The following is a 24,550-nucleotide window of genomic DNA, read 5'->3' as shown; positions in this document are numbered from 1 at the left end:
GTGAAGCATGTCCCATAATACAAACATGGTTTACTATGGACAGCTTATTTGACATTGTTTTGATACTAATTAAGTGTCATCCTAAATCTTTACTACAATTGAAGTTAACTTGGTAGTCATCTGCTTACAAAAGTATTCTGTAACCTAAGTTTTATGTGAGGATTGGATCTTAAACAATTGAGTAAGAATTTTTGGAGAAATAAGGTCAAATATATATATGTAATTTGGAAAGATTTAAGAGTTCTACTTTCTGTGGTATTTTTAAACATTTAGGTTATAGCTTGCAGGTATCAAGGTAGTGGTAACCCTTTGGCCTGTTGTTAATAATGTTTGTTAAAGATAGAATTAGATAAAGCTGTAAACAATATGGGGGCACTCATAAATTCTTTAAGGTTCAGGGAAACTATGAGACTGTGATTTTGATATTCCTCTTAGTGTTAGTAAGATCAGAACCATAAGATTTGAGGTAGTTTTTAACTGAATGGAATAGTTATTGGGGAATAGAATTTGAAAGACTGTACCAGTTTGCATTGAGATCTCTATTGTATTGAGATTTTAATAGGAACATCTGAGGAGTCGCTATAGGCAATTTGAAACCTAAGAAGTAAATCTACTGAAGAGATACCCTGGAGACAAGACATCTTCCAGACTGCCCGAAGAAAAGGAGTTCTAGAGACCAGACAGTTATATGGGACATCTGAGATTCAACATTAAATTGCTAACTGAATGGATACTGGGAGTGTGTTACTGAAATTACAATGAGACTTGACATTAGCTAATGCTGTTAACCATGTTTGATGTTGTAGTCTTGGTACTCATTGAGATTTGTTCCTTGTGCTATACCTGGGGGCTGTTACTAAAAATACAATGAGGACAGAATTTTCCAATGAACAAAACCAGCCTTGAAGGGATACTGTACAGGGTATTTCTGAACAACTGGCTGTAACTAGCAAAATGGCTTGGGAAAACAGAATGGCCCTTGATATGATGTTAGCAGAAAAGTGGGGAGTGTGTGTCATGCTGGGTGCCCAATGTTGCACCTTTATCCCAAATAATACCACCCCTTATGGTTCAATAACCAGAGCCTTGAAGGGCTTAAGTACACTGGCTGAGGAATAATGAGAAAACTCAGGGGTTGATACCACCTGGACAGGACAGTTTGGGAAATGGAAAAGTTTAGTTGCTTCTATCCTCACCACTCTCATCATCGTGGCAGGGGTTTTAACAATGATAGGATGCTGAATTATCCCCTTCCTTCCAGGGCTAATTCAGATGCTAATAGAGACTTTCCTCACAAAGGTTACTCCAGAGGGCAGCTAGGTGGTGCAGTGGATAGGCCCTGGAGTCAGGAGGACCTGAGTTCAAATCTGGCCTCAGACGTTTGACGCTTACTAGCTGTGTGACCTTGGACAAGTCACTTAACCCCAATTGCCTCACCAAAAAAACCCAAACCCAAAAGCAAAACCAAAAACCACACACAAAAACCCCAAAAAACCAAAGGTTACTCCATTTGGAAAGGTAGAGGCAAACACTCATGCTAATATTCATGGATTTAAACCAAGAGGCAGAGGATATATTCAATAAATGGAAAGAGAGGATCCCAATAGTTAGAAATAAAGAGGAGGGATTGTGAGGAAAGGGGTAATGGTATCCTCTCAATAAGGATATAACAATCACCATTCAAATTACACTCCTCTAGATCTGTTTGAGGACAAATGTCTCAGTCGCCCTCCTTCTCCTCCAAAAAAGAGATCACATGGTTCAAGGAGACCTGAGCTAGTCTCAATAAAGCCCTCTTCTGGGCTGTGTCCATATAAGAGAAGATTGAAGAAATGTCCCTGTGTCACCTCCCCCATTGGCTAAGAACCCAAAGAATAATTATGGAAATTAGTGTTAGGAATACTGTGTTCAGGTTAGCTAGTTTTTGTGCATAGATTGTAGCCCTTGAGTAATTGACCCATGATGAAAAAGGGGAGGGTTCATTCACATTAGGGATTAGGGGTTAAAACGGGGCCTGTGAGCCCCTATTCTTTTTACCCACCAGCTGCACACTGGGTGACCATTCTCATGAGAATGACAATGTGTAATTTAAAACTCAAACCCCCATTCCATTATATTGACACAACAATAAACGAACCTTTGACACATCACGGATGCTGAGTTCCAGAGAATTATTGAGCAGGAATTGTTTTCCTCTCACCTTTATACCCAAGACCTAGTCCCCTCCCCAACATTTCCTTCCAAGTACCTTAATAACATTTTATTTGTCCCTCTCTTATAACCTTAAGATTGTTCCATTACAGTTATTTGTGTATATGTCTTTATCTCCTCTACTCAACTGGAAGCTATTTGAAGGAAGCAAAAATGTTTTGATTTATGTTACTGCCAGAACCTACAATAGTAACCTGCACATAGTAGGTGCTAAATGAATGTTTACTGAATTTGTTGAAGAATGAGTTAAAGCCACTGTTCCAAAAAACGTACTTATACATGGGAAGAATTTGCTTTCCTTGTTATACATAACAATAACAATGATAGATTTAGAGTTGGAAAGGAACTCAGAGATCATCTAGTCTAATCCTCTTATTTAAATCTATGAGGAAATTGAGGACTAGAGAAGTTAAGTGACTTGCCCAAGGTCACTTTGGCAGTGAGTGGCAAAAACAGGATCTGCGCCTTGATAGTCTGATTATAATTCCAATGCTCTTTCATTGTACCATGATATTCAGGATCATGTTGGAATAATCTATTTTTTAGACTAATTTTTCCACAAAGTAACTGCAACAGTATCTGTTTCCTATGTTATTTTTCTTAGGTATAAATATTCATTCCTAATCTTGAAGAGAAAAAAGAAAGCTATTTGAACACATATTGAAAAAAAAAGTATAGATAACAGAAAACCCCCACTCATTTTCATTGGCTTTCTCATACCATGTCTTTTACATTGTGATTTTTCATTATCTGTATTGGCATATAATTTATTTCTGCCTTGACATTTTTCATTATGTGCACAAATAAAATGCATTTTAGTTTACATTAAGACATATCTCCAATCTGATATAATATACATTAAATAATATAAAAACTAATATAAAAGCAAGTTAGATTTGGGCATGCTTTCTTGTTGGTCCCTTTCCCTCTTCTTGAAGAACCTGATTCTTCCCTTACTGTTAGCGGAAATAACTTCAGTACAACAGGAAAAGAATGGAAGATAAATAGGTCAGTGAAGCTTATTAAGTTTAAAGGGATGACTGTGAAGTACTGAGCAGCAGGAATGAAAGGTAACTGCTGTCAAGGTTGGAGGGCCTATCTCAATTCTGACAGGAGAAGCAGGGCAGGGTATAAGATAATGAAATCCTGGCTTAGATGATTAATTGATCTAGGCAGTGATGGATTCTACTTTGTAGTGACACTAATTAATATGGCAGAATCTATGTACAGTGAGTGTCAGTTGATAGTGAAGTAGAATTAAATTCCAGAATGCTATCAGTGTCACCTTGGAACAGAGACCATACTCTGGGGGCCTTAACCATTTCGTCCTGAGAATTCCAGCTCAGGATGTTGACTGTACTGACAGGTGTCTCCTCTGACTCACTATTTCATGTGGAACCCAGCCATACTTCATTGTATTCCTTATTCCCCAGTTACTTTCTTCCCAACTGCATTCCCTCATTGTTTCCTTTATCTTCTGCCATCCTGATTTCCATTTCTAGGGGCCATAATAAAAAAATATTGCAATGACTCTGGAAGGGGTATATTAATCTACTCATGAACCCTCAAGCTTTCCAAACCAAAATACCTCTACCTGGTCACCACTACATTAAATGTAATCTCTCATATTAGAATGTAAACCCTTTGAGGACAGGAATTGTCTTAGCTTTTGTGTTTGTAACCCTAGGACTTAGTACAATGTTTGGCACAAAGTAAATGTTTAATAAAGGCTTTTTCATTTCTCCATTCATTCATATGTGAAAATTACAATTCTTTTTAACAGGAAACTGCACTCAAGGAAGAATTCTCCCTATTTGTTCAAAAGCAGTCTCCTTACTGCTTGTTTTCTATTTATATCTCTATACTCTCAAATACTTTGGTATAAAAATAACAAGCCCAATTTTACATAATGTTGGTGATCACTTTAATAACCACCAATAGAATGACTAACCTGTCATTGAATGTGGTAGGCTTTCAAAGTGAAAGCACTGCAAGTGGCATTTAAGTTATAATCAGCATCAAGCAATCTTCCTTCCACAAGATACAGCATTAGTACAGAAAAAATCCCCACTTCTGAATGGACAGCTCTTAGGGCAGTATGTCTATGTGTGATTTTGCAAAGGATTAGACAGAAGGAAAGAATAAAATCTTGTGAGTAGTAGACACAACCAAATGCAATCAATCAATAAATCAAAAAACATTTATTGTGCTTACTATGTGATATCAGCACTGTGATAAATGCTAAGGATTCAAAAAGAAAGCAAAAAGAGTCACTGCCTTTAAGAAACTTACATTCCAATGGAGAAGACCACACAAACACACACACACACACACACACACACACACAGAACATAGAAGATAAGTGGAAGGTGATTTTAGAGGTGGTGGCACTAGTAGCTGTGGGTTATTTTGAAAAGCTTTCTGGAGGAGCTAATGCTTGAGCTGAATCTTAAAGGGAGCCACAGACTCTGGGATTTGAAAGTTCGGAAGGAGAGCATGCCATACCTAGGGAAATACAAAGGCATAGAGATGTGACATGGGATATTATATGAAATGAAGAGCAAGTAGGCTGGGATGGCTGGAGCATAGAGCATGTGGTAGGGAGTAGAGGAGTCTGGCCAAGTAGAAAGAGACCAGTTGGGAAAAGCTTTAAATGCCAAACAAAGAACTTTATATTTGATTCTGGAGATAACAGGGAACCCCCAGAAATTATTGAGCAGATGCTACTTTTTCTAACTTTTGGAAATTAGAAATACCAAATAACCTATGCTAGCTATACTTCTTCAGACTCTTCCATCATCCTACAAGATAATGTCTTCCTTGGTACTCACACCTCATTAGTCCTCTGCTCCAGACCTCTTCAAATGGAGATTAGAGAGTTCTTCCCAGAACTTGTATTTAAGGAAGGCACATAGGCCAACTGTCTCTTCATTTCCTACTCTGCTACACTCCTTTGGACTTCTCCATCAAGCTCCCATACCCAGTTACCTTCCCCCACCCCTTTCAACTTCCTTTGGTTTGTTGTCTTTCTCTATTAGATTGTAAGCTTTTTGAGGGCAAGGATTGTCTTTTTTGTATTTGTATCCCTGGTGATTAGCACAGTAAGCTTGGCACATAGTAAGCACTTAATACATGTTTACTGACTATTTCATTAAATCTCTGAAGCCTGCTCTCTTAACTGATGAGATCCTGGCTGAGACTGGCATTTCTGTAGGAGCCTGAGACATGAGGCTCAACTCACTCTCCAGACTGTTACATACAAAATGCTTTGCCCTATCTTTACCTTTACCTTTACCATTCCCCTCCCCCCTCCCTCAACTTTCTAGATTCCCTTTACATTCCTCCCCCCTCCCCGGCCCGCCTGGTCCCACTTGAAGGTAAGCTCCTTGTTTTCTCAGGCAGCAAGGTGGCACAGTGGTCTGAAATTCAGAAGAAAGACCTAGGTTCAAATCTGGCCTCAGACACTTAATAGTTATGTGACACTGGGCAAATCAGTTAACCTCTATTTGTCTCAGTTTCCTCAACTGTAAAATGGGGATCATATTAGCACCTACACCACAGAGTTGTTATGAGGATCAAATGTGATAATATTGTAAATGTAAAGTGCAAAGCACACAGTTTATTACATACTAGGCACTATATAAAAGTTACGTATTATCATCATTATCATTGTTGTTGTCATTGTTGTTTTTGTACCCCTAGCACTTCCTGGCCCATAGTAAATGCTCTCACTCTTGCTTTCTCTCTCCCTCTTCCTCTCCTTCTCTCTCTCTTCCTAGCATAATTTTATTTAGCTTAATTGGAATGGCTATCGTTTGGAATATCACTCTACATCTATGTGGAGGCAGAATTAGTTAACTTCTTTTATATACTCTAGAAATCATCTTTAAGCTTTTGTCAGATGCTCAAAACTGTTCTTAGTTGAGGTCTGTGTGGACAAGAACTCTTTATTCAAAGTTGCATTACAAACTAATGGTCTTTCAAGTCAGGACTGAGAGCATCATTCCAATGGGGACATGGTTTAACTTCAAAGGGTATGTGATTAATCAGAGGGCAGAATACATATCACATCCTACCTTCTTCATGATAGCCAAACGCAGAGTTTGTCTGAAACAAAATTACACGTACCCTTTCTCCATTTCAGGCCAGTATTCTCCCACATGAAGCCTTCCACAGCTGTATAATTCCCCAACTTTCTCCTGAGAAATTGAGGCATTAGCCTCAAGGCAATGGTATGCCTAATTCAGCAGCTACTCAGGCATCACTAGAAAACTCCCCAGGCCCTATCTGGAGAATATCCAAAGTGAGGGGTTGGAGGAGAGAAGAAGAACTACTGACAAGGGTATATGATCAAAAAAAAGTTTAAAGATTACTATTCTAAGCCATCAGTCAATTAATACCTTGATTCTCTCAGTTGTAGTGCTTCATTTTAGCTTGTAGTCCTGAACTATTAGCTTAAAATTACAATTGCTATTCATCAGTTGTTAATGATCACTCTTTATATTGTACCATTACTAACTGGTCCTTAAACCATAATTAGGATGGATATTTATGAGGATGTATATTTGACTCTTTTCTTCTGGCAAACCACCATGAGACAACACAATTTTTCCTGTCAGCATTATTATTAAAAACATTTTATTAATAACTTTTTTACATCCTATGGTTATTCTTGAATATTTATTTCTATTGCCTTTATCCTTCCAGTTAAGCTGGAACACTTGCTCACTGTCAAGCTTCTATGCCTTATCTTTTATTTTAATTATTCTTTTTAAAATACTTTTAAAAAAACACTCATCTTCTTCCATTTCAAAGCAATATAACTTTTCTAAGGTTGCTGTTCTATTTGACTTCTTCCGAATCACTGTTCCTATACCTCACACCTTCTCAATTTGCAAGTCATTTTAACTTCATTCTCTCTACTTTTTCTTTCTAGAACTTGAGCCCTTAAAAATCTTACTCTAGTTTTCTGTAGGCTCTCTAAAACTCTTTTCTGCCCTTCTCTGTCTCTATTACAAATATCCTTGGCTTTTCAGTGAGATCACAACTACTGAATGTCACTATTTTCTCTGCTATTCATTTTATTTCCATTAAGTCAAATAAAAGAATTGAAAAATATAAAAAATAATACTTTCCCCCTTCTCCCACATTGATCAATTTCCTATCTTTTACTAGGAAAAAAAGAACCTTACCTATATCTATTCTTGGAAGTTTTTACATGCCCCTAGCTAGTACAGTTGATTTTTTTTTAAAGATCTGCTCTCCCTTAATTCTCTAGTATAGAAAGTGAAATTTAGATTTCATACATAATAGTTATTTCCCAAACTTCAAATATAAGCCTCCCAACAACCAAAAATTAGGGTGTTATTTCCAAGTCTTGTGCTTGCCGATATCACTAACAACATCTTCACAGATTCTCATATTTGGGCTTCATTTTGCATCTAAATTTGAATAAAAAAGACTGCAAAGTCTTCAGTGTAGAGAAATATGTGCTTTATATTCCTTGTAGATGCCAGAAAATTTTGCAAGCAATAGTAAAACATGCCAACTTGTTTCTTTATCCCCACAAAGAAAGATATTTTAAAAGGAGAGGAAGAGACGTAGGGGAAGGATTATTGAAGTATTATTGGTATTGATAATAGAACATAAAGAAACTATGTAGAAGCCAAGGAAAGAAATGACCTTCTAAAAGGGAGAGGGTAACCAAAACTACTATGATTTCTACTGCAAAGAATTACTAAGAATTTAACTTATTCTTATTTGAGAAGATACTCTGGAGGCCCCCCCCATCTTCCAGAATTACTAAAAAGGACAAAAGTGAACAGAAAGAATTTTCCTTTTAAAGGATTAAAAAAACACCACAAGGACATTTTAAAAAATGGCAAATGGAGAAAATATAAAAATATTCCATAAAAACAGAAACAAATGTTCAGAGTACATGAGAAGGCAACTGACACAAAGGCAATGAAGAATTGGAGAAGTAGCCCCTTATTTCCAGATAAGGAGGTGACTATAAAATCAAGTGAAAAAGCAGAAAGGAGGACATATATGAATTAAAAAGATAAAACTATTAGACTGCTGTATAGCAAGACTTTAAAATTTTCTATCATTTCTTTTAATCATGCTTAGAAAAACTTTTTTTGAAAATAAAATATTAAGAAGACAACAAGGCCATAGTGAGCAATGCCAGTGAGTTATCAGATGCAATGGACCATAAGGAGACAATATAATCCAATCAGCAAGTAGCAAAATGACAGTGCTAGAGACACAGGAGATGAACAGAATGTCTTCATTGAATTGAAACTAGTCATATACAGTAAACCAGTAGATGAAACAGCAGACAAGCTAATTCAGTCAGATGGCTATTTCAAAGGCACAAGGTATTCAGCAAATGGAAATAGAAAGCATAGAAGCTGGGTAGTCAGCATTTGGTTTTCATATTACCCGGTTTTCAACAGAGAGCCTTGGCAATATCAGGCAGGTAGAAAGCACAGCATTTGGCAGGTAGTAATGCCAGAAATGGGATAGGATGGCAGATAGGCAAAGCTGGACAGTCTCTAGATAGATGAAGCAGCTAATGGATATGGCAACATTGGGCCATTAGCAGATGGATAAAGCACCACTGAGGGAATGCAGAACATTTTGCAGGTGAGTGGGCAGCAGGATGATACAGCAACCAAAGGCAGTAAACACAAAGAAGAGCAGAGAGGCGATGTCAGACCATGGGCAGATAGTGAAGTAGTACCTGGCTGTCAGCAGAAAAACTCTACCTTTTGGGGAAAGGATGAGACTGAAGGTGAAACAACCTGAATTGGGTTTTCTTCCATTCAGTAAATACCAATATATAAATTAATTGCATATGAGAACCCACAAGAGAACAGTACACAAATGGAAACAGCGGATGGATCTGAGCTCTAGTGTTCAGGGATACATAAACAATCCTAGAACACAGGTACATAACAATCCACAAGGAAATTAAATAGATGAGAGAAATGGATCTGAGCATTGTTTTGGATGATGACAAAAAAACAACAACAAAACCGAAACACTAAAAAATTATTAATTTAGAAATGATTGGCTGGGATTGAAGGCTTTGCTTACCCCTTTCTGGAGCCCACAAAATGGGAATGTTGGGAATTTCTGCAGCAGAAAAACAGAAAAGAAAAGGGATTTCTGACTCCCAGTTTGAGGAAAAGCAGGTCAAATTTTGGGCTGGGTTAACTGGTTCAGAGAAAATAAGAACCAGCCCGAACCTTTTCTCTGCCCCAGAACCAAGTTATTTCTGAGGACTGGGAAAGGTTTGGGAAACCCTTATCCCATTACACCCCACAAACTTCCCCTTTTCACACTTACCTCCAGTGCAAACAGTCTCCCAGCAAGGAGATACTTGGGGAACTCCCCTGTTTGCAGCATGGAAAGATTGGAAGATGAACTGCTAATGGTAGTTCCAGTTGTAGATCACTGGGATCCCCTCGACCTTTTATGAGGGAAAAGAGGTCAGACCTTACTAATGTCTAGTACTTATTCCTTCTTGGAAGATGATAGAGGAGAAAGACAGCAATAGCAGCAGCAGTAAATAGAAGGAAGGATCAAATAATATATTAGAAGTACCTTTATTCTCTTCTGAGGCTTCTAATACTTCTGTCTCAAATTCTCAGCACAATTCTTCTGAAAACTCAAATTCTGTGGTTTCAGATAAGTAGTGTGTACTTTAATACACAATGCAGAAAGTGACTAAAGTGTTATACCCAGAGATCCCACTGCTAGTCACACACCCCAAGGAAGTCAAAGATAGAGATAAAGATCCCATATACATCAAAATATTCATTTCAGTACTTTTTTGTGGTATCAAAGAACTGATCAACTGGGGAATGATTAAACAAACTGTGATACATGAATGCAATGGAACTCTACTAATATCTAAGAAATGACAAATATGAAGAGAAGCATGAGAAGACTTATGTGAACTGATATAGAGTGAACTAGGCAGAACCAGGAAAACAATATCCACAGTAACTACAACAATGTAAACAGAAAGAACAGTAAGAAACTGAACACAGTAATTATAATGACCAAATCTGGCCCCAAAGCAGTTGAGAAAATGCACCACTCTCTTTCTTAATTGCAAAACTAGAAGACTATAAGTCTAAATATACTGTCAGACATGGTTGATTTTGTTGAAGTGCTTTTTTCTTTCTCTCTTAATCTTTGTTATAAGGGATGACTTGCTGGGTATATAGAATCAGAGGTAGTGTTCAGAAAAAGATGTGATGTGAAACTAATGACATCAATTTAAAAAAAATACATAATGCAGAAAGAAAAAGGTTTTCAGATGGGAAAAAAGGACTAGTTTAAGACCCAGTAGTATAGGCAGGGATGGGCCTGGGTGTTACATAATTTGCTACTATTGTGGTTATTTATAATGCCCCAGGGAATGTAGGATGATTTATACTAAGACTGATCTCAAGGTAGTATGTAAAACTGGTGCTTGCATTCCCTCTGAATCCTATTCAGCACTAATGGAGTATTGGTTCATCTATCCACTCCAAAAAAGATATATCTTAAAGGAGACTAACTAGTTAGGGTTGGGATTTGGAAAAAAAGTTAGGGAGAAAGTAAATAAATAGGTATTATCAGATATGTTTTATCATAGAATTCGTTAATTATTCAAGTTTTCAAATACAGCAGAATCTCTTCAAAAGGCTGGATTTGAACTCAGGGGGAAAATTTACCATAATGTGAATCTCTTTTGGATTTCCACTAGTACTGATCAGAAGGCCTCATTAAAATATGCACAAAATTGTCTATGTTTATTTGTCAAGCTAGATATCATAAAGAATAGCTACAATGATGGAAGAATCTTAGTTTAGTTACTTTAAAGTGTGACTATTGTGGGAACACCCTGATCCATTCATCATGAGGCACTGTTATGTGTCTCCTTCCCAAAAGCTGAAACCTATTCAAACTGCTTTGAACTTTGTATGGTTAAGGTTATTATGAAAAATAATGGTCAAAAGAAACTGGACACAGAGTTGGGCAGCATTTTATAATAAGAAGATATATTTATTTGAGAAAATCTAGGAACCAGAGCGGGAGAAATATGGTGGAAAGCTTTTGAGTGAAGATCAGTGGAGGAAGGAAGAGAAATGACTTTGCCATTAAGATTGCTGACTACCTTGACAGAAAGAGGAAACAGATGAGGTGTTCAAAAAAGAGATCACAAGATTTGCGTGGAGGCCTGAGAGTAGTGATGGGAGACTTTAGTTATCCAGACATCAGTTAGAATTCTGTAGGACAAAAGTAGGATGGCTAAGAATAATTTATTGACTTTCCATAATGATAAATTATTCCTTTAGAAAGTCAAGGAACCAACAAGGGGAAGTTCCATACTGAATCTGATTCTTACTATTGGGAAGAAACTGTTGTTAGGGTGGAAATGATGGGAACAATGGGGGATTGGGTGCTTTCCTTCCTAGAGTTTGTGACAGAGGGGAGTTTATAGTCTCCTATGTAGCCACTATTTGGGAAAAACAGATTTCAAAGGATTACGAAAAAGGTTAGAGAGTAAAGCAAGGACATGTAGGAGAACCCAGGCCAGAGGAATAGGAAATTCTTGAGGATGAAATTTCTTTTTTTGTGTGTGTGAGGCAATTGGGGTTAAGTGGCTTGCCCAGGGTCACACAGCTAGTAAGTGTTAAGTGTCTGAGGCTGGATTTGAACTCAGGTCCTCCTGACTTCAGGGCCGGTGCTCTATCCACTGTGCCACCTAGCTGCCCTGGAGTATGGAATTTCAAAGACACAAAGGATAACAATTCTAAGGAAAATAGGAATTGGAGTAGACAAATATAGATGCACAGGGAGCTCACTAATTAAGATTTTAGAAAACAAGTTATATATGGAATTTAGAAACAAGAGAAGGTAATAGGAAATTAATAACAAGACTATGAAAAAAGGACAGTCCAGTAAAAGTAGAGTCAGGATTATAAGAGCTGAGAATGAGCTTAGACTGGGGGGAAGGGGGAATGCCAGGCAGCAAAACGGGATGTTTTTCAGGGTTATAGTAGAGAAAAAAGAAGTTCAATAAAATAATAGGACCATTGCTAGGGGTGGACTGGACAATGATGACTCACCACAGAGTAAAGGCAGAGCTACTTATTCTTATTTTTCTCCTGTTTTCTCTATCTAGGAGACAGACCTTTGCCATGGACATGAGAGAATAAATATGTGTAATAGGGAGTTGATACTTAAGATAAAAAAGGAATGGTAAGACCAGGGCTTCTTAAACTTTTCCACTCATGACTCTTTTTCTCCTGAGACATTTTTATGCAACTCCAAATATACAGGTATATAAAATAGGTATAGATAACCTTTTACTGTTGCCAATTTTTTTTCTGACCCCACATTCAGTTACTCAACCCCATATAGGGTTGTGACCCACAGTTTAAGAAGCTTTGGGTAAGAAAGAGAATACTACTTGATCCTAATTAATTCAAGTTAATTGGCCCAGATGAACTACATCAATCATTCAACAAATATTAAGTCACTATGCTAAACTGCCTTAAGTTAATAGGTCCCACAGAGGAAGGGATGGGTCTGGGTGTTATAGGAAGTTTTAGGGCATTCTTGCTGTTATTGCAAAGAAAAATAGCTCTGCTTTCCAAGAGCTTACATGCTCTTGGGAATTCAAAGAAATAGTGACTGATAAGTGACTATCAGAGATTTCTGAAAGATGGCAGAAAATCAGACAGGTACTATAGAACTGGGGAAAGGTAATTGTCTTGATTTTTTATATAGTCAGTCAGTGAGGTTGACTAAAAATTTCAGAATGTATGATTAAAGATGATTGTGGTAAAATAATGGAATTTGGCTGAATGGGCCACACCTGGCCTGGCCTGAGTGATGTATGCTGCTGATGTCAGCGGGAGAAACCACTCTCTGATGGAGTTTGAAGGACCTCCCCTTTTGGGGGAGGGAGAGTAAATGCTCGCTGAGGGGAGCTCAGTCTCTTTCCAGTCAGTGAGCTGTGGGAGCAGAGAGAGATTTTTTTCTTGGCAGTTTGTCCTGTGGGCCCTGGCTGCATAACTGTTTCCTATTGAAGCCACAGACCCCAGATGGTGAGTTAATAAATGAGCCCAGCTGTTTGAAATTAGCTGAGCTGGACGCAAATTTGGGGATTGTATAGGTTTTTGTTAGAGTTGGGGGGATTATCCATTTTTCTTTTTCCCTATTCCCTTGTCTTTGATTTTATTAATTTCACCTTTACTGTGTATTTTATTCCCATTAATAAAACCTGATTCATTTGTTGAAAAGAGGCTGTTAAACTCTTTTCTTATTGGCCTGGGAGAAATCTAAAAAGGCAGTTCGGAGGGGAGGAAGTTTTGGACCTAGAGGTCCCTCATTATTTTCTGAACTCCAATATTATGGCGAGCCACTCAATTAATTCTCTACCTAATAAATTTGGTGCCTAGCATTTGGCGAGCCAGCCAGGAGCTAACGAATCTGATGTGGATCTCTTTAACCCACCGCACCCACCCCTATCTTGGCCACGAGCCAGCTAATCCAGTGGACCTTTTTAATACTCCCCCACTGCCTTCCACATTTAGAAAAGGAAGAGGTTAATTACAAAGCCAGTAGGGCTTCATTAAAAAAAAAAAGATCTTGCCAAACTAATCTTATTTTCAGTTTTTTTTTGGACACAGTTCCACTTAATGTGATACATAGTTTACCTAGCTGTTAGTGAAACATTTGATAAAGTATTTCATGCTATTCTTATAGAAAACATAGAGTGGTGTAGAACAGAGGTGACAGATTCCTGGGATGCAAAACCCTACAATTTGGTCCAAACCAGATTAAAATTTAATTGGAAAATGTTTAACAAAATAAATAAAAATAACATACATATATGTATATGTGTGTAGGTACATATATATGCATATATAAAAATGTTAATTTTTTATTTACTAAATCTGTGTGCTGGGAGGAATGTGTTTTTATTTGAGTTTGACATCACTGGTACAGAATATATGAGGATTTGCTTAGATAGATTTGGAATGGGTTGAGTGGCCAGATTCAAAACATAATCATCAGGGGCAGCTAGGTGGTGAGGTGGATAGAGCACCAGCCCTGGAGTCAGGAAGACCTGAGTTCAAATCTGGCCTCAGACACTTGACACTTACTAGCTGTGTGACTCTGGGCAAGTCACTTAACCCCAATTCCCTCACCAAAAGAAACAAAGCAAAACCCCAAATCCAAAACAACAACAACAACAACAACAACAACAAAAACATAATCATCACTGGTTTAATGTCAGCTTGTTAGGAAATTTCTAGGGTAGTACCTAGGGATCTGCTTGGTCCTGTGCTATTAAACATATTTATCAATTTACTTGGAAAAAGGCATTGATGACATACTTATTGAATTTGCAGATGACACAAAACTGGGGAAATAAAACCATCACAATGGTTAAAGAGTAAGGATATGAAGAGATCGATAGGTTAGAAGATTGGTCTGAATTTAATGAGATGAAATTAAACAGAGATAAATATAAAGTCTTATATTTAGGTTAAATAGGGGAGGAATGGATAGAGAGCAGTTTACTGAAAAAGATTTGGAGGTTTTAATGGACTATAATTTATATAAAAGTCAGCACTGTGATGTGGAAGCCAAACAAGTTAATCCCCAAACCTAGCCTCCTTCTTTGAGCTGAATTAAAGGTGTTACATTTCCAGGAACAAGGAGACCTTTGTCCTCTGTCCTGGTCAGATTATATCTAGAATATTCTGCTCAGTTCTGGGTACCAATGTTTAATGAGGACATGGATAAATTAGAGAGTGCCCATAAAGAGGCAATCAGGTTCATGAAGGACCTTGAGTCCATGTCATATGAGGATCATTTGAAGGAAGTGGGGATATTAGCCAGGAGACATGATAGTTGTGTTAAAATAGCAGGAGACTGATATGTTGAAGAAGTACTGGCCTTGTTCTGTTTGGTCCCAGAGGGTAGAACCAGGAGCCATGCAAATTCTCAACAGGAAAATTTAGTCTTGATATCAGGAAAAACTTTCTAATGGTCAATTTTTCAAAACTTTCCAAAATTTGATTGGGCTCCCTCAGGAAGGGCTAAGTTCCCCTTCATCAGAAATCTTTAGGCAGAGGCTAGATGATCACTTATTGGGTATGTTCAAGTTGGGTTAAATGGCTGCTGTTGGTTCTATTTGAGAACCAAGGACAAACAATAAATGGCTGCTGAGGTCCTTTACAGCTCTTTAGAGTGATTCTGTCATTCAGTAAGGATATGAAATTACATCATAGTATGTTTAAGCTAGCATCTGCCAGAGAAGAGCCTCCAAGGAAAATAAAGTTCAAATGCTCCTAAGTAGCTAAGAAACTGACTAACATGTGACCCTCTTTATCACCATCCCCATTCTCCTATGCCTGGACCTACAAACTGCTGACCTGAAAAGACACTGATGATTTCTTACTACCATAAATATTAGGATTAGGCTAGCCTAAAATAGGGACTATATACTCCTATACTACCACACTTCCCTTTTCCTATAGTAATGACTATATACTATTACTACTATTAGACTATTTCCTAAACGGAATCTTCTTTTCTTGTCACAATAGTCTCTTTGTAGCAGAATAACCAGGAGATTTCTCCCATCTGGAATGTTATATCCTTCAAGATACAGTTAAAATCTCTCTTTTTTATGGAAGTTTTCATGGTAGCCTCCCACATTCATTGCTATTTTTTTTTAAACTTTTGTGATACTTATTGTACCATTAAGAATCACCAAATTCCAGAATTTGAAGACTTTAGAGATCAGGTGAGCTACAGAGTTTAATTCAGTTTAGTGCTTAATCTTACACTGCCTTAAGTTGTTATGCAACTTTTATGAATATATACCTTATCCTCAACTACAGTGATAATTCTCAGTGACATCTTATACTAAAGAAACAAAGAACAAACAAAAAAATTTCAATTTATATCTACAACTATTTGTTAAAAAACTATATGTAAGGCACTGTCCTGGGTGCTAAGACAAAAAGAAAAGAGTCCCCGTTCTTAACATTATTATATTATCCTGCTGGGTTCAGGAGGAAGGAGTATACAAGGCAATCTGAGGAAGAAAGAACATGAGCTTGCATAGACACTGTTAAGGCATATGGTTGAGGAATTTCTTTGTAGAATAAGATTGGAACTAGGAGACAGCTAAGATCTATTTTAACTCTTAAGATTTTAATTTATTTAATTCTTGGAAAAGGCTAGAGAAATCCATAAAGGACAAAGGTAAGAGACATGGGCTTATGCTTTATCATATCACAATGCTCAGCATGTAGGCAACTGAAGAAATATTTATTTGAAGTGAGACTTCATTTTCTGTGGCTTGAGAGATGGTGGTTCTCATAATGTATCTAATTTGGTTACTACATATTAGGAAGTATACACATCTTTTCAAAGAAGAAAGGAAAAAATACAAATCTTTGTGCCACTTTCCCTTTGTTGTTGTTCAGTAGTATCCAACTCTTTGTGACCCCGTTTGGGTTTTTCTTGGCAAAGATACTGGGGTGGTTTGCCATTTCCTTCTTCGGCTCATTTTACAGATGATGGACTGAGGCAAACAGGATACGTGACTTGCCTAGGGTCACACAGCTAGTAAGTTGAGTCGTTCTGATTCCACAGTCAGTACTCTATCCACTGCACCACCTAGCTGTCCCTACAACCCTCCCTTAAAATATACTGCATAATCCCAAGATTCACTGATGCTTTTTTGGTGGATTAGTAAAAGCAGAGGAGGGCTTTTCTAACCTGAGATTGAGCCTCTAATCCCCTAAATAACGAATCTTTCCTTCTACTCAACTGAATTTGTTTTAATTACTTCCCACACTATTTTCAGATCATGAAAGTAATTATTTGCCCTAGGCAGCATTTGTAAAAGGTGCTGAAATTGCTAGCTGTGCATCTTCATGTGACCAATTCATACAGGATACAGTTCCTAGAAGGTGAGTTTTTAAAATTTACCATCCCAAATTGGTATAAAATATAATTAAGATTGTAAAGCATATGGGAATTGTACAATATAAGCTTATCATAAGAGAATTTGGTTGTAATGACCACATTAAAAAGTATATTGTAGGGCAGCTAGCTGGCACTGTGGATAGAGCACTGGCCCTGGAGTCAGGAGTACCTAATTTCAAATCTAGCCTCAGACACTTAACACTTACTAGCTGTGTGACCCTGGGCAAGTCACTTTACCCCATCTGCCTCACTAAAAAAAAAAAAAAGTACATTGTAGGGGTAGGTAGGTGGCACAGTGGATAAAGCACCGGCCTTGGATTCAGGAGGACCAGAGTTCAAATCCGGCCTCAGACCCTTGACACTTACTAGCTGTGTGACCCTGGGCAAGTCACTTAACCCTCATTGCCCTGTCCCCCGCAAAATTCGCGTTGGTCATTTAAAACACTATGTATCAGATATTATTATTTCATATAACTGTAGTGATTGATTTTACAGAAATATTATTGGTGCTCAGGCTACTATTAACTTCTCTTAATTTTACTCATTTTACCTATGCCAATAATAATGTGTTTTTTGTTTTGTAAGGTTTGTAGTACTGAAAAAGACTAGTATGTTTGTTTCAAATAACTACTACATATGACATTTTTTTCTGCTTTTCAAAATGAATAATTTGACCAAAGGGGTAGAACAATATTTATTGATTTTTCACAAGTCATAAGAGTCAAGTTAATAATATTTAGTTTGTGTTTGGTTATTTTTGGCTCAGTGCTTTATTGCTACTTTTAGTTGTTCCCTGTTTTTGTTTTACATGTTTTTTTAACACCTTCAGTTTAAGAAAGAAAAAATGGGTAATGCATAAGATAACACATGGTTTATTGTTTATATGTAGTTAAAATTCTGGAATAGATGTATTCCAGCAAATTTTATTGTACTATAATACAAATGTGTGTAATGTAAATCCTATTTTTCACTGACAACATGATTATAAAATTTGGCGATCCATTCTTACCTAAAAAAACGTCCCACAATAGGCTAAGTGGAAAACATGTGGTGTTAAGATTCTGAAATATCTCATGGCATGCTGGATATTTTAAGACACCAGCAGCACAATGCCAGCTGGTATATACAGTCCTCATATAATAGTTAAAGTTATGTTTATTTTGGCAACACTTCTCAGCCTCTAAAATCTCTTCCTCTTGTTCTCCTGAACTATAAGAATTTCTTTATATTTATGGTTCCCTGAAACTGAAAAGTCTACAAACCCTTTGTTATCCTTCTTTCTTGGTTATTTATAAAGGCCACTTGCAACACTATACTTTTTCGGGCAGGTTCTACTATCTAGCATATGTATTCTAGTTTGATGTATCCTAAACATACAAGTTATACAGAATAAAACTTAAAACTGTTTCTTATTTTGGTTAAACAAATCAGAAATTTTATATGTTAGGTTTATTTAAAATACCACTCTGATTTTTAGCTTGTCTATTAATTGTGTTTTATGTTACATGGCACCAGAATTCCCACCGTGGCATTCAAATAGGCTGGGGAAGTGTTTCTTGAAAAAGAAAATACGAAGTTGTGAAAAACAGACATATCCAAATACAATGTAAAGGACCTAATATAAATTTTTTAATTAAGTAAAGCTATAAGCATAAGCAACTCAATTAAATATGGTAGATATCTTGCTTATACATTAAAAATTCCTCAGTTGTGACTCCATTCTATGTACTACATCAACTGAGTTGGGTTAGGGGATGGGGAGAAGATAGTTCTCATTCCTCCTCCCTATTACAATTTGTTTAATGTTACTTAATCCTTTAGCCTCCAGTTTTGAGTGTTTAAAGGGACCTACACTTGGCTTTGATCTGTAAAGCTTCAAGTAAATTTTTTTTAATGGCATTAGATCTTGATCACTTTTCCTGAACATAAAAAGCCATTGTTTGATATCAGATGGTCTTGGGAATTTTTATGGCATTTATTCTTTTGAAAGAGATATGGTACAGAAACCAGGAAGACCTGGCTTTAAGTCCCACAGCTGACTAATACTGGCTGTGTGACCCAGGGCAATTCACTTAACCCTTCCGTGTTTTAAGCCAGAGGTGTCAAACTCATGACCTGTAGGCTCCCAGTGCAGTCAAAACTAGATTAAAATGTAATTTGGATGCTCTAAATCACTACTGATTAGAGAGATGCAAATTAAAACAACTCTGAGGTACCACCTGACACCTATCAGATTTGCTAAAATGACAAAAAAGGAAAATAATAAATGTTGGAGAAGCTGTGGAAAAATTGGAACACTAATGCATTGTTGGTGGAGCTGTGAACTGATCCAATCATTCTGGAGAGCAATTTGGAATTGTGCCCAAAGGGCATGCTGTGCATACCCTTTGACCCAGCAATACTACTTTTGGGTCTTTTCTCCAAAGAGATCATGGAAAAGGGAAAAGGACCCACATGTACACAAATATTTATAGCTGCTCTTTTTGTGGTGGCAAGGAATTGGAAGTTGAGGGGATACCCATCAATGGCTGAACAAGTTGTGGTATATGAATGTAATGGAATACTATTGTGCTGTAAGAAACGATGAGCAGGAGGAGTTCGGAGAAACCTGGAGGGTCTTGCATGGGCTGATGATGAGTGAGATGAGCAGAATCAGGAAAACATTGTGCACAGTATCATCAACATTGTGTGTTGATCAACTGTAATAGACTAGATTCTTCTCACCAATCCAACTGTACAAGAAAATTCCAAAGGACTCATGATGGAAAAGGCTCTCCAAATTCAGGGAAAAAAAAAAAAGGAACTGTGGAATATGGATGCTGATTGGATCATACTATTTCTTTTGTTTTTGGTGCTGTTGTTTTTCTTTTTTGAGGTTTTTCCTTCTTGCTCTGATTCTTCTTGTATAACATGACTAATGCAGAAATATGTTTAATGTTATATATCAGATTACCTGCTGTCTAGGGGAGGAGGGACGGAGAAAAATTTGAAATTGGAAATATTATCTAAATAAAGGTTGAAAACAAATAAATAAATTTAAAAAATGTAATTTGGAAATATCGAATGGGATAAATAAAAACAAAATATAACATAGGTAATGTTAATTTGTCATTTTCCAAGTCACTATGAGGGCCTTGCCCTTTTCTATTTGAGTTTTATACCACTGATCTAGGCAACTCTAAAACTCTCTAAAAGGCAGAAAAAGTACCAGCCTGAATTGGGAAGAGTTCCCTCACCTATAAGTTCCCTATAACACTGAAATCCAAGCTCCAATCCCCACCTCCGTCCTTATTCCTGTTTATACATCCATTGTATAAATATACATCAATTGTTGTCATTTCAATAGTGCTAATAAAATATCCAGCCTTTTCTAATGCAGAGTGAAACACAAATTTTTCTTTCCTTGAAGCTTAACACATTGAAGTATTCTGAGATACTAAAAAAATTTAGCTTTAAAAAAATTCAAGTAATAATAAAATATTATATTTTATAGCATTTTTAATAGTTGTAAATAGTTATGCCAAGAGGATGAGTTGCATTTATATGTAATCTTGTCTAGAGCCTTTTGTTTAGAAGATGGAAGAAAGAACAATATTTATGCTTCTATCCATAGAATCCCATATTTCTAAAATGCTGGGGTGGGGGCAGCTAGGTGGCGTAGTGGATAGAGCACCGGCCCTGGATTCAGGAGTACCTGAGTTCAAATCTGGCCTCAGACACTTGACACTTACTAGCTGTGTGACCCTGGGCAAGTCACTTAACCCTCATTGTCCCGCAAAAAAAAAAAAATGCTGGGGCTAGAGTAGACACAATTCCTTAATTTCAGAAAATAGATTCCCAAAAACTATGTAAGCAGGGCAGATTTCACCCTAGTAGTTTGCTAGGCTCCTTCCTTTCAAATATGTAATACACAAATTCAGATAAAGGTGGAAGGGACAAGACTGACTGAATTTTTTTTTTTTTTTGCCCTGAGTCACACTGGTTTTGGAAGATTTTATTCCACTTATTATACATATTCATTGTCATTTTCCACTCCTCCCTCCCTCTCTTGTGCTCTTTCTATTTTCCCCTTTCTTTCTTTGAAACACATTTAGATCTATGTAGCTGTCTTTTTAGTCACAAATGATCCTGGATTCTGATCATCTTTTTCTTTGCTTGTGGCTAAGACCAATATTAGACTTATAAAAATTTTATTCTGCATTTAAAAAATCACAAATATAATCATAGCTCTAGAGCTAGAAGGGACCTTGGAAGTCAACTGGTTCAACTCTTTCATCTTACATAAGAGGAAACTGAGGCCCAGAGAAGTTCCATTACTGGCCCAAGTGGCAGGTAGGAGGTTAAGTGGGAGTTCTAACTCAAAAGTATAAGTTCAGTTGGAAAAATCAGTGCTCTTTCCATTATACCACACTGTCTTCTTAGAAGATTTGTGTAACTTTACTTTTGATGAACTGTTGATTCAGTCTTTAACATTTCTAGGCTTGGAAAATAGCACATATTTGTGCTTTACATAAATAAAATATATTTTTTATTTTTATTAATATGTATTATTTATATATATAATAAAATATGTTTGTCTTTATCATCTTCATATAAGATAGATATATGTCTCAGAGATAGATAAAATTCATGTAACAGATGAAGCAACTAAGAGGAAAAAAGTTAAAGAACATACCCAAGAAACACTATCAGATAGTTTTTGAACCAGGATTTTATCTCTGAATGTTTGTTCATCAGTCCGATCTTACGCTAATCAAAACAGAGGACGTCTTTCTACAATTATGAATCATTATGCTAACATATAAAAATGTTTGAGATTCTGTGATGAAGTTGAAGAGTTCTTCTTATATGGCCATTCTACTATATCTTCCTTCAAATGCTGAGTTGTATAGGCTCTTGATACCAGTAGTAATATTAACATCTACCATGAAGGAAATAAAATCCATGTATCTTCAAAGTCATGAAACAGATTTAAAGTTACAACATTTTAAATACTTAGTCATTTGCTGTTGGCACATAACTATTCTGCCTTCAGTCATTTGAAAACTTAATTTTAATGTAAATAGCTGTACAATTTCAGAACTACTCATTCATGGCCCTTTATATTTTAATACATGGAGTATCATGGAAGGATATAAGCTTTGTTAAACTGCCACTACAAAGAAGACTTGGGGCAAACTAAGAAGATGCTAAACATGGAAACTCAGACTAAAATTGATCATGTTATTAATAAGTTGACATATCACAGAATCGTGGGCTGATTTTCAGTAAAGCATATTGGAATTAACTTGAGGCGCTATATCATTTGGATTCTAACTTGAAATACAATTGATTTTCCAATATTTACAAATAAAGGTTAAGAATGAATTTTCCAATAACATTATTTCCAGCCAATTTAATGTAAAAGTAAGTTATAAATTAAAATATCATAGAAAATAGAGAAGCAATAAGCCTCAATGCCACACAGTTCAAATACTGAACACTATTTAGGAATACCAACCTTCTGGAAATCTGTACCTTCAAGTGACTTGTTAATAGAGCCATAACTAGTAATGACTACCATCCAGGGCAAGTACCGCAAAGCATGCCTAGGGCAAGCAGCATGAAAGGTGCCCTCAAACTTTTAAGAGAGATTCAATTGGTAATGGGGAGAACTCTGACGTTAGAATACAAAGTCCCAAGAGGGGAGGGAGAAAGACATTGCCCCATATAGGAGATGATCCTAAGGTACCACAAAGCAATTGTTAGAGAGGCTATCACTGGAGGAAGGAAGAGGGCAGGGCCTGGTGGGGAGAAGTTCATCAGGGGAACAACCATTATCTGGTTGCTTCCTATTTGAACTATTCTGGCTATGATAAGCTCAGTTTGTTTTTTTTTAATTTATTTTAGGGGGCAGCTAGGTGGCACAGCAGATAAACCACGGGCCCTGGATTCAGGAGAACCTGAGTTCAAATGCGGCCTCAGACACTTGACACTTACTAGCTGTGTGACCCTGGGCAAATCACTTAACCCTCACTGCCCCGCCAAAAAACCCAAAAAAACCCAAAACAACAAGAAAAAACCCAACTTATTTTATCCGGAATATAAGCAGTGCCAGCACCCTCTAAATTTTGGTGCTTTTGATAAAAACCCCATCCTGTATTCTCCAAATAGTAGTTCTAATAGCAATTATTCTGGTTCTAATAGATCAACCATCTATTTCTCCCAGAGTTCAAGAAGTTAACTACAATAGAATCAATATACAAAATAACTTTTAAAATAGTGCAGTTTACAATCGATCAATATATATAGTCTGATAATTTTTTTTTAAAGGCGAGGAAGAGTCACCTTAATAATGGAAGTATTACAAATACCTTAAATGTGACTTTCTATAGGAAGAACCACAATGTATCTTGAAAATTCTCTGTATAAAAGGTACCCTTTTAAACACTTGATGGCTTTCCTTGAGTAAAGGACAGCAATAGTTGCTTAAGAACTATATCACAATGCTACTTTAAAGCTGATTAGAAGTAATGGCGAATGCTAAACCAATCTGAAAACTAAATTATGTAGTTAGGGATGTCAACTGGTAACATTTAAGTTGTTTTTCAATTACAGTTTTGTTTTTTAAAAATAGGGTAAAAGAGAGAACAATAATGCAATCAGTGATATCAATTTCATATCTATTATCAAAATGATAATTCAGTACCATGTCTTCCTTAGGTCAAATTGGAACATGGGTCAAGAATAAAACATAAAGGGGGAGATAGAAAATGTGTCTGTATGTTTTTCCTCCCATATAAGAGCCAAAGTTGATTCTTAATGCAGAATGCCTAGATATTTATTTAACTCTTTTGGTTTGCTAAATTCTGCGTTTCAATGCCTTTAACATTTAAAACCATGAGGAAGATGACTTTTCCCTTGTAAAATGTGTTCTTCATTGAAAACACTAGACAATCCATGCACAGATTATATTGGAGTTACTTTGTTTTGTTTTGAAACATAATCCTATGACAAGACAGAGTTTTAATATAAGGAAGAAGGCCATAGACACAGGTCTGGAATTTCTAGAAGTTAAGCAAATACTCATGGTGCTTAAAAGGAAGAATTTTCAGGGACAACTGTTTATTATTACTCTTCTCTCAGCTAGAAAAATATCTAAATTTTGGGTCATAAAACAGGCCATCGGGCAAATGCCTTATCATATCCTGGGGCAAGAAGTCCAACCTGCTTATATGGAATCTTTACTAGTTTAAGTCCAAAGAATGTCAAGAAAATGATGTAGTTTGTAGTGTTTGAATAATATTGTGGCAGCAAATATACTCCATTGTTGGTACAT

The 24,550-nt window shown here is 36.7% G+C and overlaps 1 protein-coding gene across 17 annotated transcripts in view; it reads right to left on the bottom strand.

Annotated features, from left to right (window-relative positions):
* The window catches only part of GPHN (gephyrin), a 757,220-nt gene that overhangs the window by 379,153 nt on the left and 353,517 nt on the right, over positions 1–24,550 (bottom strand). For 9 of the 17 annotated variants that reach the window (XM_043986983.1, XM_043986980.1, XM_043986981.1 and 6 more), the window contains one exon: positions 9,313–9,351. The exons of the other annotated variants lie outside the window; for them this stretch is intronic. In XM_043986983.1, coding sequence (XP_043842918.1) covers positions 9,313–9,351 — 39 coding nt within the window. The remainder of the gene's footprint in view (positions 1–9,312; positions 9,352–24,550) is intronic. 17 annotated transcript variants of the gene reach the window in all.

The sequence above is a fragment of the Dromiciops gliroides genome, chromosome 2 (genome assembly GCF_019393635.1).
Source record: "Dromiciops gliroides isolate mDroGli1 chromosome 2, mDroGli1.pri, whole genome shotgun sequence".
Lineage (NCBI taxonomy): Eukaryota > Metazoa > Chordata > Mammalia > Microbiotheria > Microbiotheriidae > Dromiciops > Dromiciops gliroides.
Note: the sequence above shows the minus strand (reverse complement) of the source record. Positions and strands in the feature narration are given on the sequence as shown.